Source organism: Solanum lycopersicum, chromosome 9 (genome assembly GCF_036512215.1).
Source record: "Solanum lycopersicum chromosome 9, SLM_r2.1".
Taxonomy (NCBI): domain Eukaryota; kingdom Viridiplantae; phylum Streptophyta; class Magnoliopsida; order Solanales; family Solanaceae; genus Solanum; species Solanum lycopersicum.
This window is the reverse complement of record NC_090808.1, coordinates 69,003,342-69,023,148: the sequence shown is the minus strand read 5'-3', so window position 1 is coordinate 69,023,148 and position 19,807 is coordinate 69,003,342. Positions and strand designations below refer to the sequence as shown.

The 19,807-nt window shown below is 30.1% G+C and overlaps 3 protein-coding genes across 3 annotated transcripts; 2 read left to right on the top strand and 1 right to left on the bottom strand.

Moving 5' to 3' along the window:
* Positions 1-3,940: 3,940 nt before the first annotated feature.
* On the bottom strand, positions 3,941-7,701 carry LOC101250740 (UDP-glycosyltransferase 75C1-like). Its single transcript, XM_004247847.5, has 2 exons — positions 6,247-7,701; positions 3,941-5,287 (listed from the first exon to the last, which is right to left on the bottom strand). The coding sequence occupies exons 1-2, from the start codon at positions 7,637-7,639 to the stop codon at positions 4,020-4,022; spliced, it is 2,661 nt and encodes an 886-aa protein (XP_004247895.2). The 5' UTR covers positions 7,640-7,701; the 3' UTR covers positions 3,941-4,019.
* Positions 7,702-10,987: 3,286 nt separating this feature from the next.
* TPS14 (terpene synthase) lies at positions 10,988-13,681 on the top strand. Its single transcript, NM_001331184.1, has 7 exons — positions 10,988-11,137; positions 11,509-11,785; positions 11,988-12,360; positions 12,457-12,675; positions 12,771-12,909; positions 13,035-13,283; positions 13,382-13,681. Exons 1-7 carry the CDS (start codon positions 10,988-10,990, stop codon positions 13,679-13,681), a joined length of 1,707 nt encoding a protein of 568 aa, NP_001318113.1.
* A 918-nt stretch (positions 13,682-14,599) lies between these two features.
* LOC101249304 (receptor-like kinase TMK4) lies at positions 14,600-18,290 on the top strand. The gene is made up of 2 exons (XM_004247842.5): positions 14,600-17,135; positions 17,452-18,290. The coding sequence occupies exons 1-2, from the start codon at positions 14,864-14,866 to the stop codon at positions 17,967-17,969; spliced, it is 2,790 nt and encodes a 929-aa protein (XP_004247890.2). The 5' UTR covers positions 14,600-14,863; the 3' UTR covers positions 17,970-18,290.
* The last annotated feature ends 1,517 nt before the right edge of the window (positions 18,291-19,807 follow it).

The following is a 19,807-nucleotide window of genomic DNA, read 5'->3' as shown; positions in this document are numbered from 1 at the left end:
AAATATATGTACTAGAATGCTCTTTACTTTTCTTATCTTATATAAATCAAGCGGAAAAATGAAAATTAAATAATTACCAAAAAGGAAAAAAAAAACATTTTTATGAAACGGAGTAAAAAAAAGACAAACAAATTGATGCAAGAAAATAAATAAATGTATTGTGTTTGGTTTCTCATTGCTGGAGCTGCTCTTAAATTTAGAATGTGCAATACAAAGCTCATTTTGGAATCGAGAGTGATACTCCTAACAAAATTTTATTCATATTTAAAATTAAAAATCGTCAAATCAAAATCTCTAACTAAAGACATGTAATCTCACCACACCATCACAATCACCGTGGCTTGGCCACTAGCAGTGGCGGAGCCACATGTAATGAAGGGGTATCAACCGGCACCTCTTTATCGAAAAATTACATTATGTAGCTATAATAAAAATATCTTTTATGTATATATATATTACATATTGATAATCTTTGATTTTTATACAATTTTATTTCTTTAAATTTAAATTTTGATACCCTTTAGATAAAATTTTAGCTCCGCTACTAGCCACTGGTATTATATATTTGTTAGTGATCTATACCTTTCATGCAGTAGCCAGTTAGCCTCAATTTTCAGAATTTGTCATGCATGAGTTGTCTTGGATATGTTTTTGTATTTTTTTTTTGTTTTATTCAATTTTAATTATAAAAATAAAAACTTCTGGCAAGCTACTACTGCCTAACCTAGGACAGCCAGATCCAATGTAAAGATTGAAGTTAACAATGGAATTTGATGCATCTATCACGGGCTAAATTAATTTGTCCTATTGGGTTGATCTGAATCGAATATTTTTAATATAAAAAATTAGTTTATATATAAAATATTATTTAAATTTGTAATAAATATACAAGTTATTATGGATTGTAACTTTAAAAGTATAATAAATTAATTTTAAGTTTATCAAATTTAAATTTTAATTTCGTCATAAATAATTTAATTATCACATGACATACGGAATATTTATTGGCCATCACATGGAATGTTGTTCTTTTTCTTTTAAGAGAAATTTTATGGCAATAACTATTATATATATATATATATATATATATATATATATATATTAGTTATTGACATTGTAAATTTTAATTTTATTTGGATATATTTTGAGCTAAATAAAGAACAAATTTAAAAACTAAATAAAATAAATGCAATTTCATTTTCTTTTACTTCAATCTTGCCATTATGACTTAAATAGCATTATTCAAATCGATTTTCTGTATTAATAATTATCTTATCAAGAACTTTCCTAAATATATAAATATTATCAATCAAAAATTTAATTTCTAAATCTATTTTATGAGAATTTTATTTACTTATTTTTTGTTATATAATTTACGTTTGCAAATTGCATGGGCCAATAAATAATAATGTATGTATAGTACTACTTGATTGGAGTATGTTGTTTTATTTTTGTATTTAATAATTAGATTAACGACGTCTGTGCTGACTAAAGCCAATTTGTTCTTTTCTTGGTAACGTAAATAGCTGTCATTTTATTTTTTAAAAATCAAAAAATAAATACATTATCTTATAATTTATAGGAAAAATCGTATATAATAGCAAACTAATAATCTAAAATAAATGGAGTAGCTAGAGTTTGATTTAATTGTGCTCCATAGCAAAAGTTTGCAAAAAATTGTTAGGCGTCTCTCTTTAAAATATCTCGCTCGCCACTTCGTCCAATCTCTCGCTCGCTTCCTCACTTTTTATACAAACACAAGTGTATAAAAATTGTTTCTAATTGTATAAAGCAGATAAAATTGTATAAATACATATATTTTTGTTCCCCACTCTCCCCTCTTCCAGATCTCGCTTGTCACTCTCCCAAATCTCGCTCGCCATCCTCGCCTTTCTCACTTATACAAACATAAGCGAAATGTATAAATTGTGTTTCTGTTTGTATAAAGCGTGAGAAAATTGTATATACACATGCAAGTACATATATTTTCGTCATATACGCTTATAATTATACAATAAAAATACTCCACTGTCCAGTTTCTTTTGTCTTTCTCTCTTTCTCGTTTTATACAATTTTCAAATTGTATCTAATTTCTCTCTTTCTCGTTTTATACAATTCGATTCAATTGTATATTCATTGTCAAGTCTCTTTTGTCTTTTTCTTTTTCTCATTTTATCAAAATTCAAATTGTATATAATCGTTCTATACACTTATAATAATACAATTCATTTTATACATTTTATTTTTATACAGTTCTCTGCCCAAGTGTCTTTCTCTTTCTTGTTTTATACACTTCGTTTTATACAATTTGCTTCAACTGTATATATATAGCGAATTACACAACTTTTATGTTTGCTATAGAGCGCAATTATGCAAACTTTATTATAGCATATAAATATAAATTTTTTATTTATTATACGTGAAAGTTGCCCTTTATAATATCACTAATCACAAAGTTGCTCTTCGAGCTTGACAAGAGGATGTGGAAATATTCAACAGAATTTTCAGCTTCCGTGTAATTACTTCATTAGTCATTTTTTCAAACTTTTAATGATTTCTTCTTTAGTCTTAATTGATTTAATTGATGTGATATTTATTGAAGTTAAAATTTAAATAAAGTTTTAAATTTTTAAATTTTATATTAAAAATTTAAAATTTTCATTACGACTGAAAATTAGATAATTTTTTCGCTTTTAAAATTTGAACTGTGGCATAATTTGAAACTAAAGCTAATGATTTTTGTAATTATTGATTTTTAAAGTATGTCTAAGAATATTTTAATAAAGAAAAATAATTTAATTATGCTAAACTTGTGAATTTGTCAAAGTTGTAAAAGGTACGTAAGTAGTGCCGTGTAAAGTTTAATATATTCAATCGTGATAAAGGAGGTGGTAGTTCGATATCATCTGCATGTGTTTCTCGATCAAAATATTTCTACGGTGTATTTAGTGTAATTTTTAATTTTTTTATAAATAATATATGTATTATTATATTATATTAGAGCAAAATTTATTCTGAGCATATTCAAAAAGTGATGACTATGAATTTAATAATTACCAAAATAATAAATATATCAAACACTTAAACATAATATTATTTTAAAATATAATTCAATTATATACGACACGTAGTTAAGTTCTTTAATAAAATAACATATAGTTCAATATATAATATAAAAATAAGTATGTATTATTCGAATTTCACGATCACTTGTTATTAAAAAGATTGTTATATACCGTATATATTCAACCAGCTTGTGAAAGGAAGTGAACGATTGATGTACTTATCATATTAGAAGTTAAAAATGAAACAACAAAACTTATAAAAGTTAAGGAGAATAGTATTAACTTCATAATTTAGTATTTACTTCAATGATATTCAGTTATCATTTATCTTTAATGCTAAAGAATAATTAGGTCGAAACAGTTTTTGATCGGTTATTATTATTATTAATTAAAATACATTTTTAAAAAAATTATATTTTTGCTCTGCTATTTTTTTAATCATATTAAACAAATGAATATAAAGTTCATTGAAAAATCTGCTAAAGCGACAAAGAGTAGGTGTGACCATATATAAAAATTACTGTATTAAACCATGGTAAATTCTTTGTTTGCTAGCTCACTAAAAACCAAACAGATGTTTCACTAACAACAGCCACATACAGTAACACACACATTCTTCGTATGGGCGGAGTTAAAATTTTAAACTTTTTAGTTTCTGCCTACTTTAAAGAATAGATAAATGCTCTTAATTTTATGTTAATTTAATTAACGGTTAGAATATTTTTTAATTACCTTTCAATGATAAAGATATTTTTTGTACAAAAATAAAACTGAGGATTAAGTTATTCCTTACTTTTCAGTCTTTACCTTTAAAATCACTATTTCTAAAATATATATATAGTAAGGTCATCGATCGAGGGACATTATTCACTCTCTAGATGAAAAATAGACCATTCTATTATATAAAAGAGAAAAATAAAACACTTAATTTTATTTGTTTTACCAATACTGCCATCAAATAAAAAATTCATTAGCATAAGTCTTGAGATTCATAACCGATGAACCATTTTTCTTCATAGCTTCCTTAGCTAGGTTGCTCCATTTCTTGACATTATTTCTCAATTTACCCCCTTCTTCGCTGTTTCCCATCACGATCTCTATACACCTCTCAAACTCATCTCTTTCGGCAATACCTTTATCACCAATATTTACTCTGACGCCATTCTTCCAAACATCTTGAACAAGCTTCGCGTTACAAAGTTGATCGTTCCAAATTGGACATGCCACAACGGGAACTCCAGAAGCTATGCTTTCTAGGGTGGAATTCCACCCACAATGAGTCAGAAAACAACCAACAGAAGGATGCTTCAAAACTTCCGCTTGCGAGCACCAACTCACTAACTTTCCCTTCTTTTCTAGTTCATCTTTGCAAGTTAAATTTTTCCTATTTTGTCCTTCCCTAATCACCCACAAAAATGGCCTCCCACATTTCAATAACCCTTGACCAATCTCCTCCATCAATTGACTTGATGTCTCAGTGTAACTACCAAATGCTACATAAATAACTGATCCTTTTGTCATTAAATCCAACCAATTCATATAATTGTTTGAACTAACTTCAATCATATCAGCTCGAAAAGAATTATCATCAAGAAAAATTGATGGGATTAAAGGCCCAATTCCAATCATAGTCACATTGTTCAAAATCCTCAAAGCATCCAATTCTAAATCATCAAAAGTATTCACGAGAATTTTTGGATTTTTTTCACTATTTAATAAATCAATTTGTGTTTTAATAGACTCAGCTGCCCAATTGTTGCACTCCACGTTATCAAATACAAAAGAAGGAAAATCAATTGGACTAAGTGGAGGCAATCCTGGTAACTCTATTATTTTATCATTAGAATCACAATTCTTGAAATAATCCGAATAATCAGTATATCTATAATAATAAATATCAAAAACCGTGGCTGGTTGGATCCAAAATAATGTAGATGGAGTATTTAATTCTTTTGCTACCAAAGCAGTCCATTCCATAACAACAGTGTAGATAACATGTGTAAAAGGAGTACAATTTTTTGCATTTGATTTAATTAAATTGAAAATAAATTCTGACCCATGAGACTTTATAGAAGAATAATATAAATGAAACTCATTAAATGAACCTTTGAAATTGCCATCATAGCCATCAGAGAAAGGAGCGAAACTTAATCCTTCAATATTTGGAAGTATTTTTATTTTATTGAAAGCTGATAAACTCGTTGATAAAGTAACTTTAATACCTAAATCAATCAATCGTTTAGATAGTTGAAGAGATGGATTTATATGACCTTGAGCTGGAAATATTACAATAAGAACATGAGATTTGTCATTCCTCATATTTTCCATTTTCTTGGTAGGGAAAAGAGAGAATTTTTCTATGGATGCTAATGAAGTGTTTTTCATTTGGTATGTGTATGTTTTTGGAGTTTATATATAAGAAAAAAAAAATATTTGGACATAGTAATTGATGACATTTGAGATGACAACATACATATCGTACTAATTCAATTTACATATTTTTTTCATAATATTGTAGCCCCATCAAATTTTGTAGGATAAGAATTTCAGGTATAAGTGTCTATTATTAGCTCCCTTAATTGTTTGTGCCAAAATTTCCCAAGTGGCGTGGACAAATTTTGTTGGAGTGTCATAATTAAAACTTTATTATCATTCGATTTTATATGGTTGAGATCGTAAGAATTTTAATTTTTTTTTTAGGAGTTACCAACTTTTTTTGTTTTATTAGTGATCAGAAATTTCATAATACTTATCATCCAAGCAATTTATATCTTCTTTGAGGACAATTCTAAGCCTTTACTTTTTATCTTATTTATTTATTTTAATAAAAAATTACTTGAATTTGGCATTATACCTAACACATTTTATCTTATTTATTTTTTAAAAAAACTCACACATTTCTACGGACTCTATCACGTTTCCCATCAGTCTCAAAGTACTAACAATTCAAATACAAACAAAAATTACAACCTAACTAATGTCATCAACCAAAATATGATGCATAATTAATCTTTAATTTGCACAATTGTTTAAATAATTATGCGTACTTAATACGTGCAACATATACAGGCTAAGGTGTTGCAGGAATGATAATTAATTTATTTTAATTATTTGATAGTGATTCAGATTTTGCATGAACGGAAATGTTTTGCACTTTGTGCATCGAACTATCTTTGGTGACTGAGTAAAATCTCATTAACATAAGCTTTGAGATTTACATTTGACGAACCATTTTCCTTTGTAGCTTCCTTCGCCAAATCCTTCCATTTCTTGGCATTTTTCTTAAGCTCAACCCTTTTTTCTCCGTCTTTCATTACAATCTCTATACACCTCTTGAACTCATCTCTTTCGACGACACCTTCTTTACTGGCATTTACTCTTACGCCAATCTTCCAAACATCTTGAACGAGCTTAGCATTGCAACCTTGATCGGTCCACAACGGACACGCCACAATTGGCATGCCAGAAGACAGACTCTCCAAAGTCGAATTCCATCCACAGTGAGTCAAGAAACAACCTAAAGACGGGTGTTGTAACACTTCCACTTGCGAGCACCAACGCACGATTTTCCCTTGTTTTTCTAATTCCTCTTTACAAGTCAATTTTTCCTCAGGATGACCCCCTTCTTTTTCTTCTCTAATCACCCACAAAAACGGCCTTCCACATTTTACCAATCCTTGACCTATTTCCTCCATCAATTGACTTGATATCTCAGAGTAACTACCAAATGCTATATAAATAACCGATTCTTTAGTCATTGTATCCAACCAATCCATGTAATTTTCCGAACTCGACCTTAAATCAGCTCCAAATGACTTATCTAAAGGATCATTTCCATCGAGAAAAGCCGAAGGAATTGAAGGACCAATTCCAACCATAGTTAAATTCTTCAATGCCCTCAAAGCATCAAATTCCAAATCATCAAAAGTGTTCACAAGTACTCTTGGATTTTCTTCGCTATTCAATAACTCAATTTGGTCTATGATAGACTTAACTCCCCAACCATACTTAGAATTCACATCGGTGAACACAAACGAGGGAAAATCACGAGGACTTAGTTGAGGTAATCCTGGAAGATCTACAACTTGATCTTCAGAACAATTCTTAAAACAATCAGCGTAGTCAGTGAAGCAATAATAATAAATGTCCATGACCGTGGCGGGTTGGATCCAAAAAAATGTAGATGGGACATTAATGCCCTTAGCCACTATACCAACCCATGCCATGAGGGTTGTGTAAATGACACGTTTGAAAGGGCGGCCCTCAACCGCCCTAGATTCTATGATTTGAGTCATGAATTCAGAACCATGACTTACTAGGGAAGAATAAAATGACTCGAACTCATCTAGCGATCCTTCAAATTTTCCATCATAGCCATCAGAAAAAGGAGTAAAGCTTAATCCTTCAATATTTGGAAGTTTAGAAATACGATTAAAAGCTGTTAGGCTAGTGGAAAAAGTGACATTTAATCCTAAATTAACTAGTTTTTTGGCAAATTGAAGAGATGGATTAATATGACCTTGACCTGGAAATGTTACAAGAAGAACATGACAATCATTCTTCAAGTTTTCCATGATTCTTTGGTGTAAGATATAATTTTATTAACTAATTTATGGTAGAACGTAAGGTTGAACTAATGAGAGTTTATATAGAGAGAAAATTATTGAAATATGTGACCGATTGATGACGTTTGTGGTGACAAAATGCATTTTAAAATAAAATTAATTCATCGATTGTTTCAAAGACACTAATTCATATAGGATAAGAATTCTTGTAGAATAATAAAACAAGAAGAAGTTACCAAGAAATATGTCAAAACATTTTATGTCCTTTTAGACAGTGATAGCCATGAAAAAAGTTGTATAGATTATGCTCAATGTTTTGAATTTAAAAGAAAAAAAAATAGCAAAGGAGGGAGAGTAGAAAGTACCTAATATCAATTAATGTTTACACATTTTTTATTTTTATTTTTTTAATTTATCACTAGACAGTGTCTAGCGATCTTTTATTAAGCATAAAAAAAATCAATCGAAATAAGTACAAGCAAAAGAAATTAAACCTTACCTTATCTCTAGAAAACTATTAAACTAGGAGACCATGTAAAAATAATAACAAACTCCCTTCATAAAATTAGCTAACAAAAATAAGAGGAAATTTGGAAAATTTGCACCAAAAACCCATGTGACTTTATCTCATATTTATATTTGCTGTGATTTTCAGCCCTTGTTGGGTGAGAATTCAACACACTTTGGACTGAAATTTTGGCCCTCTTCTTAGTCTTCATGTGACCCTAAATTTAGGCCCTTTAGGATTCAAACTTGGATCATGAAATATGTAACATATATAACGTGAATTTCATATATTCGAGGCTAATTACATTTTATTCTGATAGTTTTTCAAATTACAAAAATTTTAGATTTTTATTACTCTTGAATGCATTTCTTGGTTGTCCGATGCCTTACAAATAATAGAGATGTATCCAACTTTCAAGAGAGGATTTTTATAACTTTTTTAAAATGATAGGGAACTTTAGAGATTATGTATAATATCTTAAGTTGTGTATGTTTTTTAATGGCATAATACATAAATATTTTCTTTAACTTGACTTCGTATTACATTTATGCCCTTCAACTTTGATGTGCACAAGTAGGCACTTAAACTTGTATAAAGTTAAATAAATGGACACATATGTCCTACATGTCATTTTTTGTCTTACGTGATGTCTTACGTGTATTGTACTATGTAAGACTCATGTTTTTATTTATTTAAAAGTTGGATAGTTAAAGTGTGTTTGTTTGTGCATTATGAAAATTAAAGGTTAAAGTTAAAATTTAAAGCCAAATTTAAAGTCCAATATATGTATTATATCTTTTTAAATGATATGAAATTTTCGAGAAACAAATCTACAGATAGTTGATCATTCAAGGTGCAAATAAATCACCAGGCTAAAGGACGATATCACTGCACATGAAGTAAGTACATCTAACATATTTCTCCTAATGATAATCTAAATACAAACCTGTATTGTGATTATTTAAAATTGTGAATGAATACGAAATTAAAAATAAACTAGTTGGTATAAATATATATTGAGCAAAATAAAATACAAAATTATTTGACTAATACAATTAGGATAAATACACATATAATGAATACATAAATAAACTGTATTTTGGCTATTTATAGTTGAGAATGAATAAGAAATCAAAATATAAATACAAAAATTTATGATATACTTTAGGACGAATACGAAATCAAATCTAAATACAAATTTTATGATATACATTAGGACGAATACGAAATCAAATCGAAATACAAACTATTTGGTATACAAAGAGATATTGAAAATAAACAAAATAAAATACATATGTAATCATGAATACATAAGCATTGTATTTTGAAAACTAGAAATTTTTTTAAAAGGAGATACATAAACTTCATAACCTTAACATGATAGCCAAATAACTTCATAAAATTTTAGACATTTTTAAAAATAAATTATAATTTCATAACGCCAAAATATGCCTTGGTAGAATAAAGTGCTTCAAAAAAAATTAAGAAAATTGAATATTGAATTTTTAGATAAATGGTGATAGACCTGTTTTTTTTTAACATGGTGAAAGAAGAAGAAAGAGATGGAAGTTGTGTATTTTGATAAATTGTCAATTAGTTCTTTGTTTTTGAATTTTTATAACTGATAAGAATTTTAAGCAACTATTTCTTTTTAATATTTTGCTCTCCCCTTAATTTCTCCTTTCTGCTTTTAACAATTATTTCTTTTTTGACATTTTTATTAAATATTAAAAGTATTGACAATAAGTCTTATTAAATGTCAAACTCTTGACATTTTGCAAATTTTCCCTTTTATATATTATCTCTTACTATAGATAATTGGTTCATAATATTTGTCATTTCATAGAATCAATACATAAATTACAGTATTTTTCCTATTATAACCTTGATAGTTAATTAGTTTTGAAAATAGATATTCGACCAACCTACAAAAATTAATAAGTAATTAATGTTCATTATAATACTTCATACATTGATTAATTACTCTCACCATTTCACTACTCTATAAAATCTGATTTGAAAAAGAAATCTCAACAACCAAATTAAAAATAAAAGATAGAGAAAAAATAAAAAAATAGTCTTAGAAAGTTGAAGATTAAAAGCAAAATCAGAAGACTCAACCAAAATAGGTGAAGGCCAATTTAAGAAAAAAATAAGATCCAAATAAAAGAGTCCTCGTCTAATTTCATTATAATAAATAATAACAGATAGTATTAAATAAATAGTATTAAATAATATTAGTATATTAGTACTCCTAGTCTAGTACTCCTTAATCCTAGTCCTATTAGGATTATCTTCTATATATATCTCCCATGTATCCCCTTGTTAGGTTAACACTTCAATACAATCAATATTCCTTCGGTAAATAACATAAGATTAACAAGAATATTTAGTTCTTTGAAGTAATGGAATTTAAATATTTTATAATATTGTCAGTGTTTACTTTAAGAGTTTATAAAAAATCATTTTTACACAAAATATATAGAAATATTGAGGTGAGAATTTTTTCTTCTTCAAATTCTGGATCAATTTATAGTGAAAAAAAAATTGACTCCGAAAATAAACTCAAAAATTTAAATAGTTATTTAAATACATTTCAATTTTTAAAATCTAATATATCTATTTTATCGAAAAGCTAACTTCAATAAAAAAATTATATAAAAATAAAATTGTAAACTTACTTAATTGTTAATACAAGTAAAATTAAATTAAAAGAAACAGAGAAAGTACTCAGTAATTTGTGATTCACGAGATATAATTTAAAATCGAAAAAATAATGAATTTGGTAAGTCATTTGGATAACTATTATCACTTGACACTTTGTTGTCCTATAAAATGCCTCACCAAATATGGCAACAAATCTCACATTAGAGACAGATAAAGAAATTAAAAATATGAATCAATTATCAATGATTGATACTACTATTACACGTCCATTGGCAAATTATCACTCAAGTGTATGGAAAAACTATTTTCTCTCCTACACTCCTCAACTCACAGTATGTCTCGTTTTTTTTGAGATAGGCTTGATCGATATATCGTATATTTGTTCGTTATTTATATTAGCTAACATTATATTTATAGTTTTTGATCCTAAATTTTTGTTACCTTTCATTTGTTTTCTATTTTTCGTTATATCCTTTTACTTTCGTATATATATATTTTTCAAGTTCTTTTTTTGTGTCGAGGAATTTTTATAAACAATCAATTTATCTTTACTGGATAGAGATAAAGTGTACTTTATATATCCTTCACAAATCTCACCTATAAAATTACAATGACTTTATTACTATTATTATTTAATTTTGTTATTTGATGTTATTTTATATAAAGGTGGTGGAACACTAATAACATTTAACATTTGGTGCAGGAAATTAGTAGCCAAGAAAAACTTGAACTTGAAGAGTTGAAAGAAAAAGTAAGGCAAATGTTAGTGGAAACTTCTGATAAAAGTACACAAAAACTTGTCTTGATTGACACAATTCAACGATTGGGAGTGGCATATCATTTCGATAATGAGATCAAAATATCTATTCAGAATATTTTTGATGAGTTTGAGCAGAATAAAAATGAAGATGATAACGATCTTTACATTGTTGCTCTTCGTTTTCGACTAGTGAGAGGACAAAGGCATTACATGTCTTCTGGTATCGTATCTATTCTCTAAGCCCTTTCTAGTCAAAAGTAAAATATTGGCCAAGTGAATTCAGAACTTAATCTTTACGAATATAAAAATTTCACTAAAAAATGATAACATAATATTTGATCATCAAAAATTAAACGGATAAGATTCTATACGTCTTCTTAACTAGTTTAATATATAACTAACTATGACCGACAATTAATCAGATGTGTTCAAAAAGTTCACAAACGATGATGGAAAATTCAAGGAAACTCTTACTAAAGATGTTCAAGGCTTATTAAATCTATATGAAGCAACACATCTAAGAGTACACGGAGAACAAATTCTTGAAGAAGCTCTATCTTTTACCGTTACTCATCTCAAGTCCATGAGCCCTAAATTGGACAGTTCACTCAAGGCCCAAGTTAGTGAAGCCTTGATCCAGCCCATTTACACAAATGTACCAAGAGTGGTAGCTCCTAAATACATACGTATTTACGAGAACATTGAATCACACGATGATTTACTTTTGAAATTTGTAAAGTTGGATTTCCACATTTTGCAAAAGATGCACCAAAGAGAGCTTAGTGAACTTACAAGGTATATATGTATACATCTATCCGCTTCAATTAAACACATGAACATGATACGTATCTACGTCGTGTAATATATTAAAAATATTATTTATATATGTAGGTGGTGGAAAGATCTAGATCATTCAAACAAATATCCATATGCAAGAGACAAACTAGTGGAATGTTATTTTTGGGCAACAGGGGTGTATTTTGGGCCACAATACAAACGTGCAAGAAGAATGATAACAAAATTAATCGTTATCATTACAATTACTGATGATCTATATGATGCTTATGCAACTTATGACGAACTTGTGCCCTACACTAATGCAGTCGAAAGGTAAAACTTATATAAATTTATAAATTGTTAATTAAACGTGCAACATGGGTACGTTTTTTGAGTAAGAAATATATGTGTTATTTATGTATGTACAGATGTGAAATTAGTGCTATGGATTCGATATCGCCCTATATGAGACCTCTTTATCAAGTATTTTTAGATTATTTTGACGAAATGGAAGAAGAATTGACCAAAGATGGTAAAGCACACTATGTCTACTATGCAAAAGTTGAGGTAATTAAGCTAAGTTTGCTATGAATATAACTTGGCTCCATTAATCAGTTAAATCATAAATCGATCATTTACTTTACAAATAACGCTTTTGATATGTATAAATATATTCTCATTTTAATTTTTAGATGAATAAGTTGATCAAAAGCTATCTTAAGGAAGCAGAATGGTTGAAAAATGACATTATACCAAAATGTGAGGAATATAAGAGAAATGCTACTATAACGGTAGCCAATCAAATGATTTTGATTACTTGTTTGATTGTTGCGGGCGAATTTATATCCAAGGAGACTTTTGAATGGATGATAAATGAGTCTTTGATCGCTCCAGCTTCATCACTAATCAATCGACTAAAAGACGATATTATTGGACATGAAGTAAGTATATAAATATGCTAATATATTATATTATATAGTTTGAACTTACAGAAATAGATATTTAATTTAAACGTCATACTGAAATGTATTTGATGCAGCACGAACAACAAAGAGAGCATGGAGCTTCATTCGTTGAATGTTACGTGAAAGAATATAGAGCTTCAAAACAAGAGGCATATGTTGAGGCTCGTAGGCAAATAGCAAATGCATGGAAAGATATAAACACAGATTATTTACATGCTACTCAAGTACCAACGTTTGTACTACAACCTGCATTGAATCTTTCACGTCTCGTAGATATTCTCCAAGAGGATGATTTTACAGATTCACAAAACTTCCTTAAAGACACAATCAAATTGTTGTTTGTTGACTCTGTCAATAGTACATCATGTGGATAATCGAACTATTCATCAAGTGTACGTTTTAAGCAAACAATGTGTGTGTTTGAGGTGGATGGGTAGGGGGTGTGACATGTTGTGTTTGTTTGCACTCATATTTTCTTTTAATAAAATGTAATAATAATAAATGAAGTTGTATTGAAGCTGGTTCATTTTCATTTTGAAATGATATGTATGTCATGCTAAGTAGAGTAGTAGGTAAACTTACAAGGTAAAAGAGACATAACTTTGAGTTTCGTTGATTTAGAGCGTGATAATTTTATTAGTTTTTGAAAGTTAACAATTTGTTAGTACAAACACAAAATATCGATAAAAATTATTTAGTTTGATTAAATTAATGATAAAAACTAGTACTTTGTCGCTAAATAGCAAAAATTGTAATTAAATTGTCAAAATGTTCCACATTGATAGAGAAATGAAAATCTGATTCCTTATATGGATTTGGACAAACCTCTTCTTATGAACTATCATTTTGGGTTGAGTTAGACTTATGTGTATATATTTGTTTGAAGTCTATGTATACATGTTAGGAACAAATTATGTTAGCTTCTTTTAATGAAAAGTTATTTTTTTTAATTGAGTTAATTTTTCAAACTAAACTTCATAATTTTAGTGCATATTTCTTATATAAAGCATTTAACTTAATTATGAAGTTCAATTTTCTTATAAAGTAGGATCAAAGCAACTTTCTATAAAGTTGAAACTTTTCTGATTATTAAGAAGGAAAAAGGGAAATTAGGGTGTGACTTGTATTTGGAATTTTAATGATCAAATAAATCCTAAAATAAAAAATAAACCCACCTATTATTTCTAAGAATTGCGATAGAGCGATAAATAATATTTTATTTTATTTAATAATTTCCTAAAACAAAAAATAAATCTACAAATCATTTTTAAGAATCGTAATAGAAAAATAAGTATATTTTATTTTATTTAAAAATTTCAAATTCGAACTCTCTAAATGTCTTTTTTTTTACCTTCACTACCCCTTTTCATGTTCCTTTTCCAACATAACTCCCACATCTCCATTCTTGTCTAGCAAAACCAAAATACATAATTCAAGAACAAACTTGAAAGTTGAAACCTTCCCCCCCCCCCAGACACCCCCCCCCCCAATCTCCATTTTTCCTTATTTATGCACCCACCACCCTAACATCTCCACCCCCACCCCGCTCACAATCAATGGCCTTCCACCACCACCACTATCTCCTTCTCCACCTTCTCCTTTTCTTCACTTCCCTTTCTTTCACCTTCTCAGATGATGCTGATGTTATGTCCAAGCTTCTTGCAGCTCTTTCTCCAACTCCTTCTGGTTGGTCAACTTCTAAGCCTTTCTGTTCTTGGACTAATGTCATTTGTGACAAGTCTTCAGCTACAGTAACTTCAATTAATCTTGATTCTCAATCTGTTTCTGGTTCTTTACCTTCTGAAATTACTCAACTTTCTAATCTTAAAACCCTTTCACTTCAAAAAAACAAACTTTCTGGCCCTTTACCTTCTTTTGCCAACATGTCAAAATTAGCTGATCTTTTCTTGGACAATAACCAATTCACTTCTGTTCCTCAAGATTTCCTTTTGGGGGTTCCTAGTTTAGTAACTTTAAGCATTAGTGAAAATGCGGGACTCTCTCCTTGGCAAATACCTATGTATTTAACTGAAAGTACAAATTTGGGATCTCTATATGCTAGTAATGCAAGTATTGTTGGTGTTATTCCTGATTTCTTTGATGTTTTTCCTAATTTACAGAATTTAAGGTTGTCTTATAATAATCTTACTGGTTCTTTGCCTGCTTCTTTTGGGGGTTCTGAAATTATGAATCTTTGGTTGAATAATCAAGTTAAAGGGTTATCAGGTAGTATTGATGTGATTGGAAGTATGACACAATTGTCTCAAGTTTGGTTACATGCTAATTCTTTTACTGGTAGTATTCCTGATTTGTCAAAATGTGAGAATATATTTGATTTGCAGTTAAGGGATAATCAGTTTACTGGTATTGTACCTGAGTCTGTGATGTCTCTTCCCAAATTGTTGAATATTACTTTACAGAACAATAGGTTGCAGGGTCCAATGCCTCAGTTTAAAGATGGGGTTGAGGTTAAACTTGGAACTACTAATAGTTTCTGTAAGGATACTCCGGGACCGTGTGATCCACAGGTCACTACACTTCTTGATGTGGCTGGTGGTTTTGGATATCCATTGTCTTTGGCTGAGTCTTGGAAGGGGAATGATGCTTGTAATAGTTGGAGTTTTATAAGTTGTGATACCACTGGGAAGAATGTAGCTGTTGTTACCTTAGGTAAGAGGGGGTTTTCAGGTACTATTTCGCCTGCTTTTGCGAATTTGACTTCGTTGAGGAGCTTGTTTTTGAATGACAATAATCTTACTGGTACGATCCCGGAGAGGTTGACAACTTTGCCTAATTTACAAGTTCTTGATGTGTCTAATAATAATTTGTCTGGACCTATACCATTGTTTCCACCTAGAGTGAAGTTCAATCATAATGGTAACTTGTTTCTTGGGACGAATATTACTACTGGGGATGATGGTGGGGGAAATGGTTCTGGATCGAATTCCAGTGGTCAAGGTGGAAGTTCATCTGGTGGTTCAAAAGGGCCATCAGTTGGAATGATTGTTGGTGTTGTTATAGCTGTTGTTCTTTTCGTTTTAGTAGTGTTGTTTGTGTCTTACAAATGTTACATGAAGAGACGCCATAAGAGATTTGGAAGGGTTGAGACTCCGAAGAAAAGCAATGAAATGGTTAAGCCTAGTCTCCCAAGTGTCGTGGGTGGTTCGAATAGATATACTGGTGGCACCAGTGAGTTACAAAGTCAGAGCAGCGGTGATCATAGTGAGATACCTGTTTTTGAAAATGGAAATGTTGCCATTTCCATCCAGGTCCTTCGACAAGTGACGAACAACTTCAGTGAAGAAAATATCTTGGGGAGAGGAGGGTTTGGAGTTGTTTATAAGGGTGAACTACATGATGGGACTAAAATCGCGGTGAAGAGGATGGAATCTGGGGCAATGGGTACCAAAGGAATGAACGAGTTCCAAGCAGAAATTGCGGTCCTTACCAAAGTCAGACATAGGCACTTGGTTGCTCTACTTGGTTCATGTGTTAATGGAAATGAGAGACTTTTGGTGTATGAGTATATGCCGCAAGGAACTTTGAGTCAGCATTTGTTTGAATGGCAAGAATTAGGCTACAAACCTCTTACTTGGAAGCAAAGGGTAACGATAGCATTGGATGTGGCAAGAGGGGTTGAATACCTTCATAGCTTGGCACAACAAAGTTTCATTCATAGAGATTTAAAACCGTCAAACATCCTTCTCGGAGACGACATGAGAGCCAAGGTTGCAGATTTTGGTTTGGTTAGAAATGCCCCTGATGGAAAGTATTCTGTGGAGACACGTTTGGCTGGAACTTTTGGCTATCTTGCACCTGAATACGCGGGTAAGCATTTCCACTCCTTGTATCATTACATCTTTTTTAACCGAGAACTGATTTGTATGCCCCTAGCTGTAAACTTTAGATCTTAGTAAATTTTAAAATTATTCGATCATCTGCATTGCTAGGCATTCTGGTCTTCATTACATTTAGAGACATTTGGCACATAGTGTTAATACTGAGGCAATCTCCATGCGTAAATGCTGCTTTGTCATTTTTATCGAACTCATGAACTATATGCTACTATTATAAAAGATAAGTTTCCATTTCGTGTGGATCAGCATCTGAATTATTATCCTATTACATCTCCTCTTTGTTACAGCTACTGGACGAGTCACAACCAAAGTAGACGTTTACGCCTTTGGCGTTGTTTTGATGGAGATCATTACTGGTAGAAAAGCTTTAGATGAAACAATGCCAGATGAGAGGTCTCATTTGGTTACATGGTTCCGTAGAGTCCTTATCAACAAAGAAAGCCTCCGAAAGGCTATTGACTCGACACTTGATCCTGATGATGAAACATATGAGAGCATTTCCAAGGTTGCCGAGTTAGCTGGCCATTGCACTGCTCGGGAACCTTTTCAGCGGCCTGATATGGGACATGCTGTTAACGTCCTTGGTCCGCTTGTAGAGCAGTGGAAGCCTACAACAAGTGAAGATGATGACGGCTATGGTATTATTGACCTTGACATGAGCCTTCCTCAAGCCCTTCAAAGGTGGCAAGCTGATGAAGGAACTTCAAGAATGTTCGATGACTTCTCGATCAGTCATTCACAGTCGAGCATACCCTCAAAACCTTCCGGATTCGCAGATACTTTCAGTTCAACAGATTGCAGATGATATGCGAAAAAAATTGACAACAGTTCAAGCCATGCCATGCCACGCCACGCCTCAGAGCGATTTCAATCCTTTATGGATCAACATAGAGTATGCCAATATTCATTGATTCATTGGTTTCTTCTTGGTCAATGTCATTTACTTTTTATGTGATTACATATTTAAGTTAAAATATAGTCTTGATGTAAGGTGTGTGATAAACAGTTAAAAAGTCAGGTGAATGTCACATTTTCTTTTGCCTCTTTGAAGACAGAAGAAAATTGTAACAAATTTTTTCATATTACATTATTAATGTAAATAAAATTTTGAGTTCCCCCCTCCAAACATGAAGTTGAATATTCTTACTTTGTGTAGTACTTCTCCAACATTTTATTCGTTGATCCTTCAAAAAGTATACTATTTTTTGACACGCACCTTTCGACATTTTTAAAAAGTTACAATATGTAGTCTATATTGCCAGGCTGTAAGAGAACCTGTGGAGTTTGTAAATAGATGATTTTTCAGAGCCACAAAGATTTGTCATGTTGAAACAAATTTTTGCTGGATCTATGCTGTCAGTAGCCTATCTTTTTGCTGTTTTTCTTGTTTTTTTTTTTTTCTGTTTTTTGAAGAAAAAACAAATATTATAATTGAAGAAGTTTTACAAGTGTGAAGTCATATTTCACATGGGAATGAAAAAGAATATAAGTAAGTATAATATTTTATTTGCTTGCTATAAACTTTTTTTAATGTCAAGTTGTGGTGCACATGTAGTGGGGACCATATGCCAAATAATCATCGCATATCAAATATTTTTTAAGATAGTCACATAGCCTTTTTAAAGAAAAAAATAATAATAATACACGGAGTGCGTTGATACAATAAAAGTAATTTTTCATGCTTTCTCCGAAATAAATTCTAGAGTCTTTGATGGATGAGTAAAAACATATTTATCAATAAACGTACGATTAAATTCAAAGAGTATTTTTCAAAAAATCTAAATGATAATCAAAGCTAATAATATAAAAAAACAAATCAAGATATAGTTTATGAAAAATGACTTCCGTGATTTATGCGTATCAAATAGTAATTCATTTAAAGAAATGATTTTATCAATTTTAGGTAACAAAACACCTAAAGAAAATGTCATATTTTTTTTTCCTAAAATGACTTCATTTATACGAGATGGCACCCCATAATTCATCGATCAATTTATTTATTTATATTTGCATAAAATGTCATAATCATGACATGACACGTAGAGGATTAGCATGGAGAAACATGTACAAAGGTCAAAATAGATGTTTAATCTTGAATTTGTTGGTAACCACTAATCATTATTCTAATGCAGAGTGTTAATATCTCTGTCTCTGCTAATTAATAACGGCCATAAATTAGTAATTATAATAGACAAGTGCCATGATTCAAGGGCCAAGGGAAAGTCAATCATGGATGTTTTTTTTTTTTTTTTTATTGATATACTCATTAGACTAATTCGGATATAATAACGTTCATTAAAATAAAAAAAGATAGATTTATCGTGAATTTTTTTTAAATTAGAAGTAAAAAAAACACTTGTTTGTCTCATCATAATGCGTTAAAAATGAAGTTGATCCAAATATATTTAAGCCATACCATCATATATTGTTGTTTTTCCTTTTAATTTAATGATGGGTTGATTAAACTACATATTTAAAAATTTATTGGACGGCAAAAACAACACGTAAATATGTTGGGGATAAACTATAAAAGAATTATTTCTTTATTTGGCATGTTAGATTAATCATGTTAGTTCGGTTTCTTGTATGATTAAAAATTAAAAGTTTTATTAATTTAAATTAATTATTTATCTTTTTTTATCA

Bases quoted from the DNA above. Each gene is read 5' to 3' on its own strand.
- LOC101250740 (XM_004247847.5), bottom strand. From the start codon at position 7,639: ATGGAAAACTTGAAGAATGATTGTCATGTTCTTCTTGTAACATTTCCA. The intron at 5,288-6,246 runs GTCACCAAAGAT...TGATTGATTTAG, and splicing joins TGTTAATGAGATTTTACTCA to GTATTAAAGTTACTTTATCA.
- LOC101249304 (XM_004247842.5), top strand. From the start codon at position 14,864: ATGGCCTTCCACCACCACCACTATCTCCTTCTCCACCTTCTCCTTTTC. The intron at 17,136-17,451 runs GTAAGCATTTCC...TCTTTGTTACAG, and splicing joins TCTTGCACCTGAATACGCGG to CTACTGGACGAGTCACAACC.
- TPS14 (NM_001331184.1), top strand. From the start codon at position 10,988: ATGGCAACAAATCTCACATTAGAGACAGATAAAGAAATTAAAAATATG. The intron at 12,676-12,770 runs GTAAAACTTATA...ATGTATGTACAG, and splicing joins TACACTAATGCAGTCGAAAG to ATGTGAAATTAGTGCTATGG. The intron at 13,284-13,381 runs GTAAGTATATAA...TATTTGATGCAG, and splicing joins ACGATATTATTGGACATGAA to CACGAACAACAAAGAGAGCA.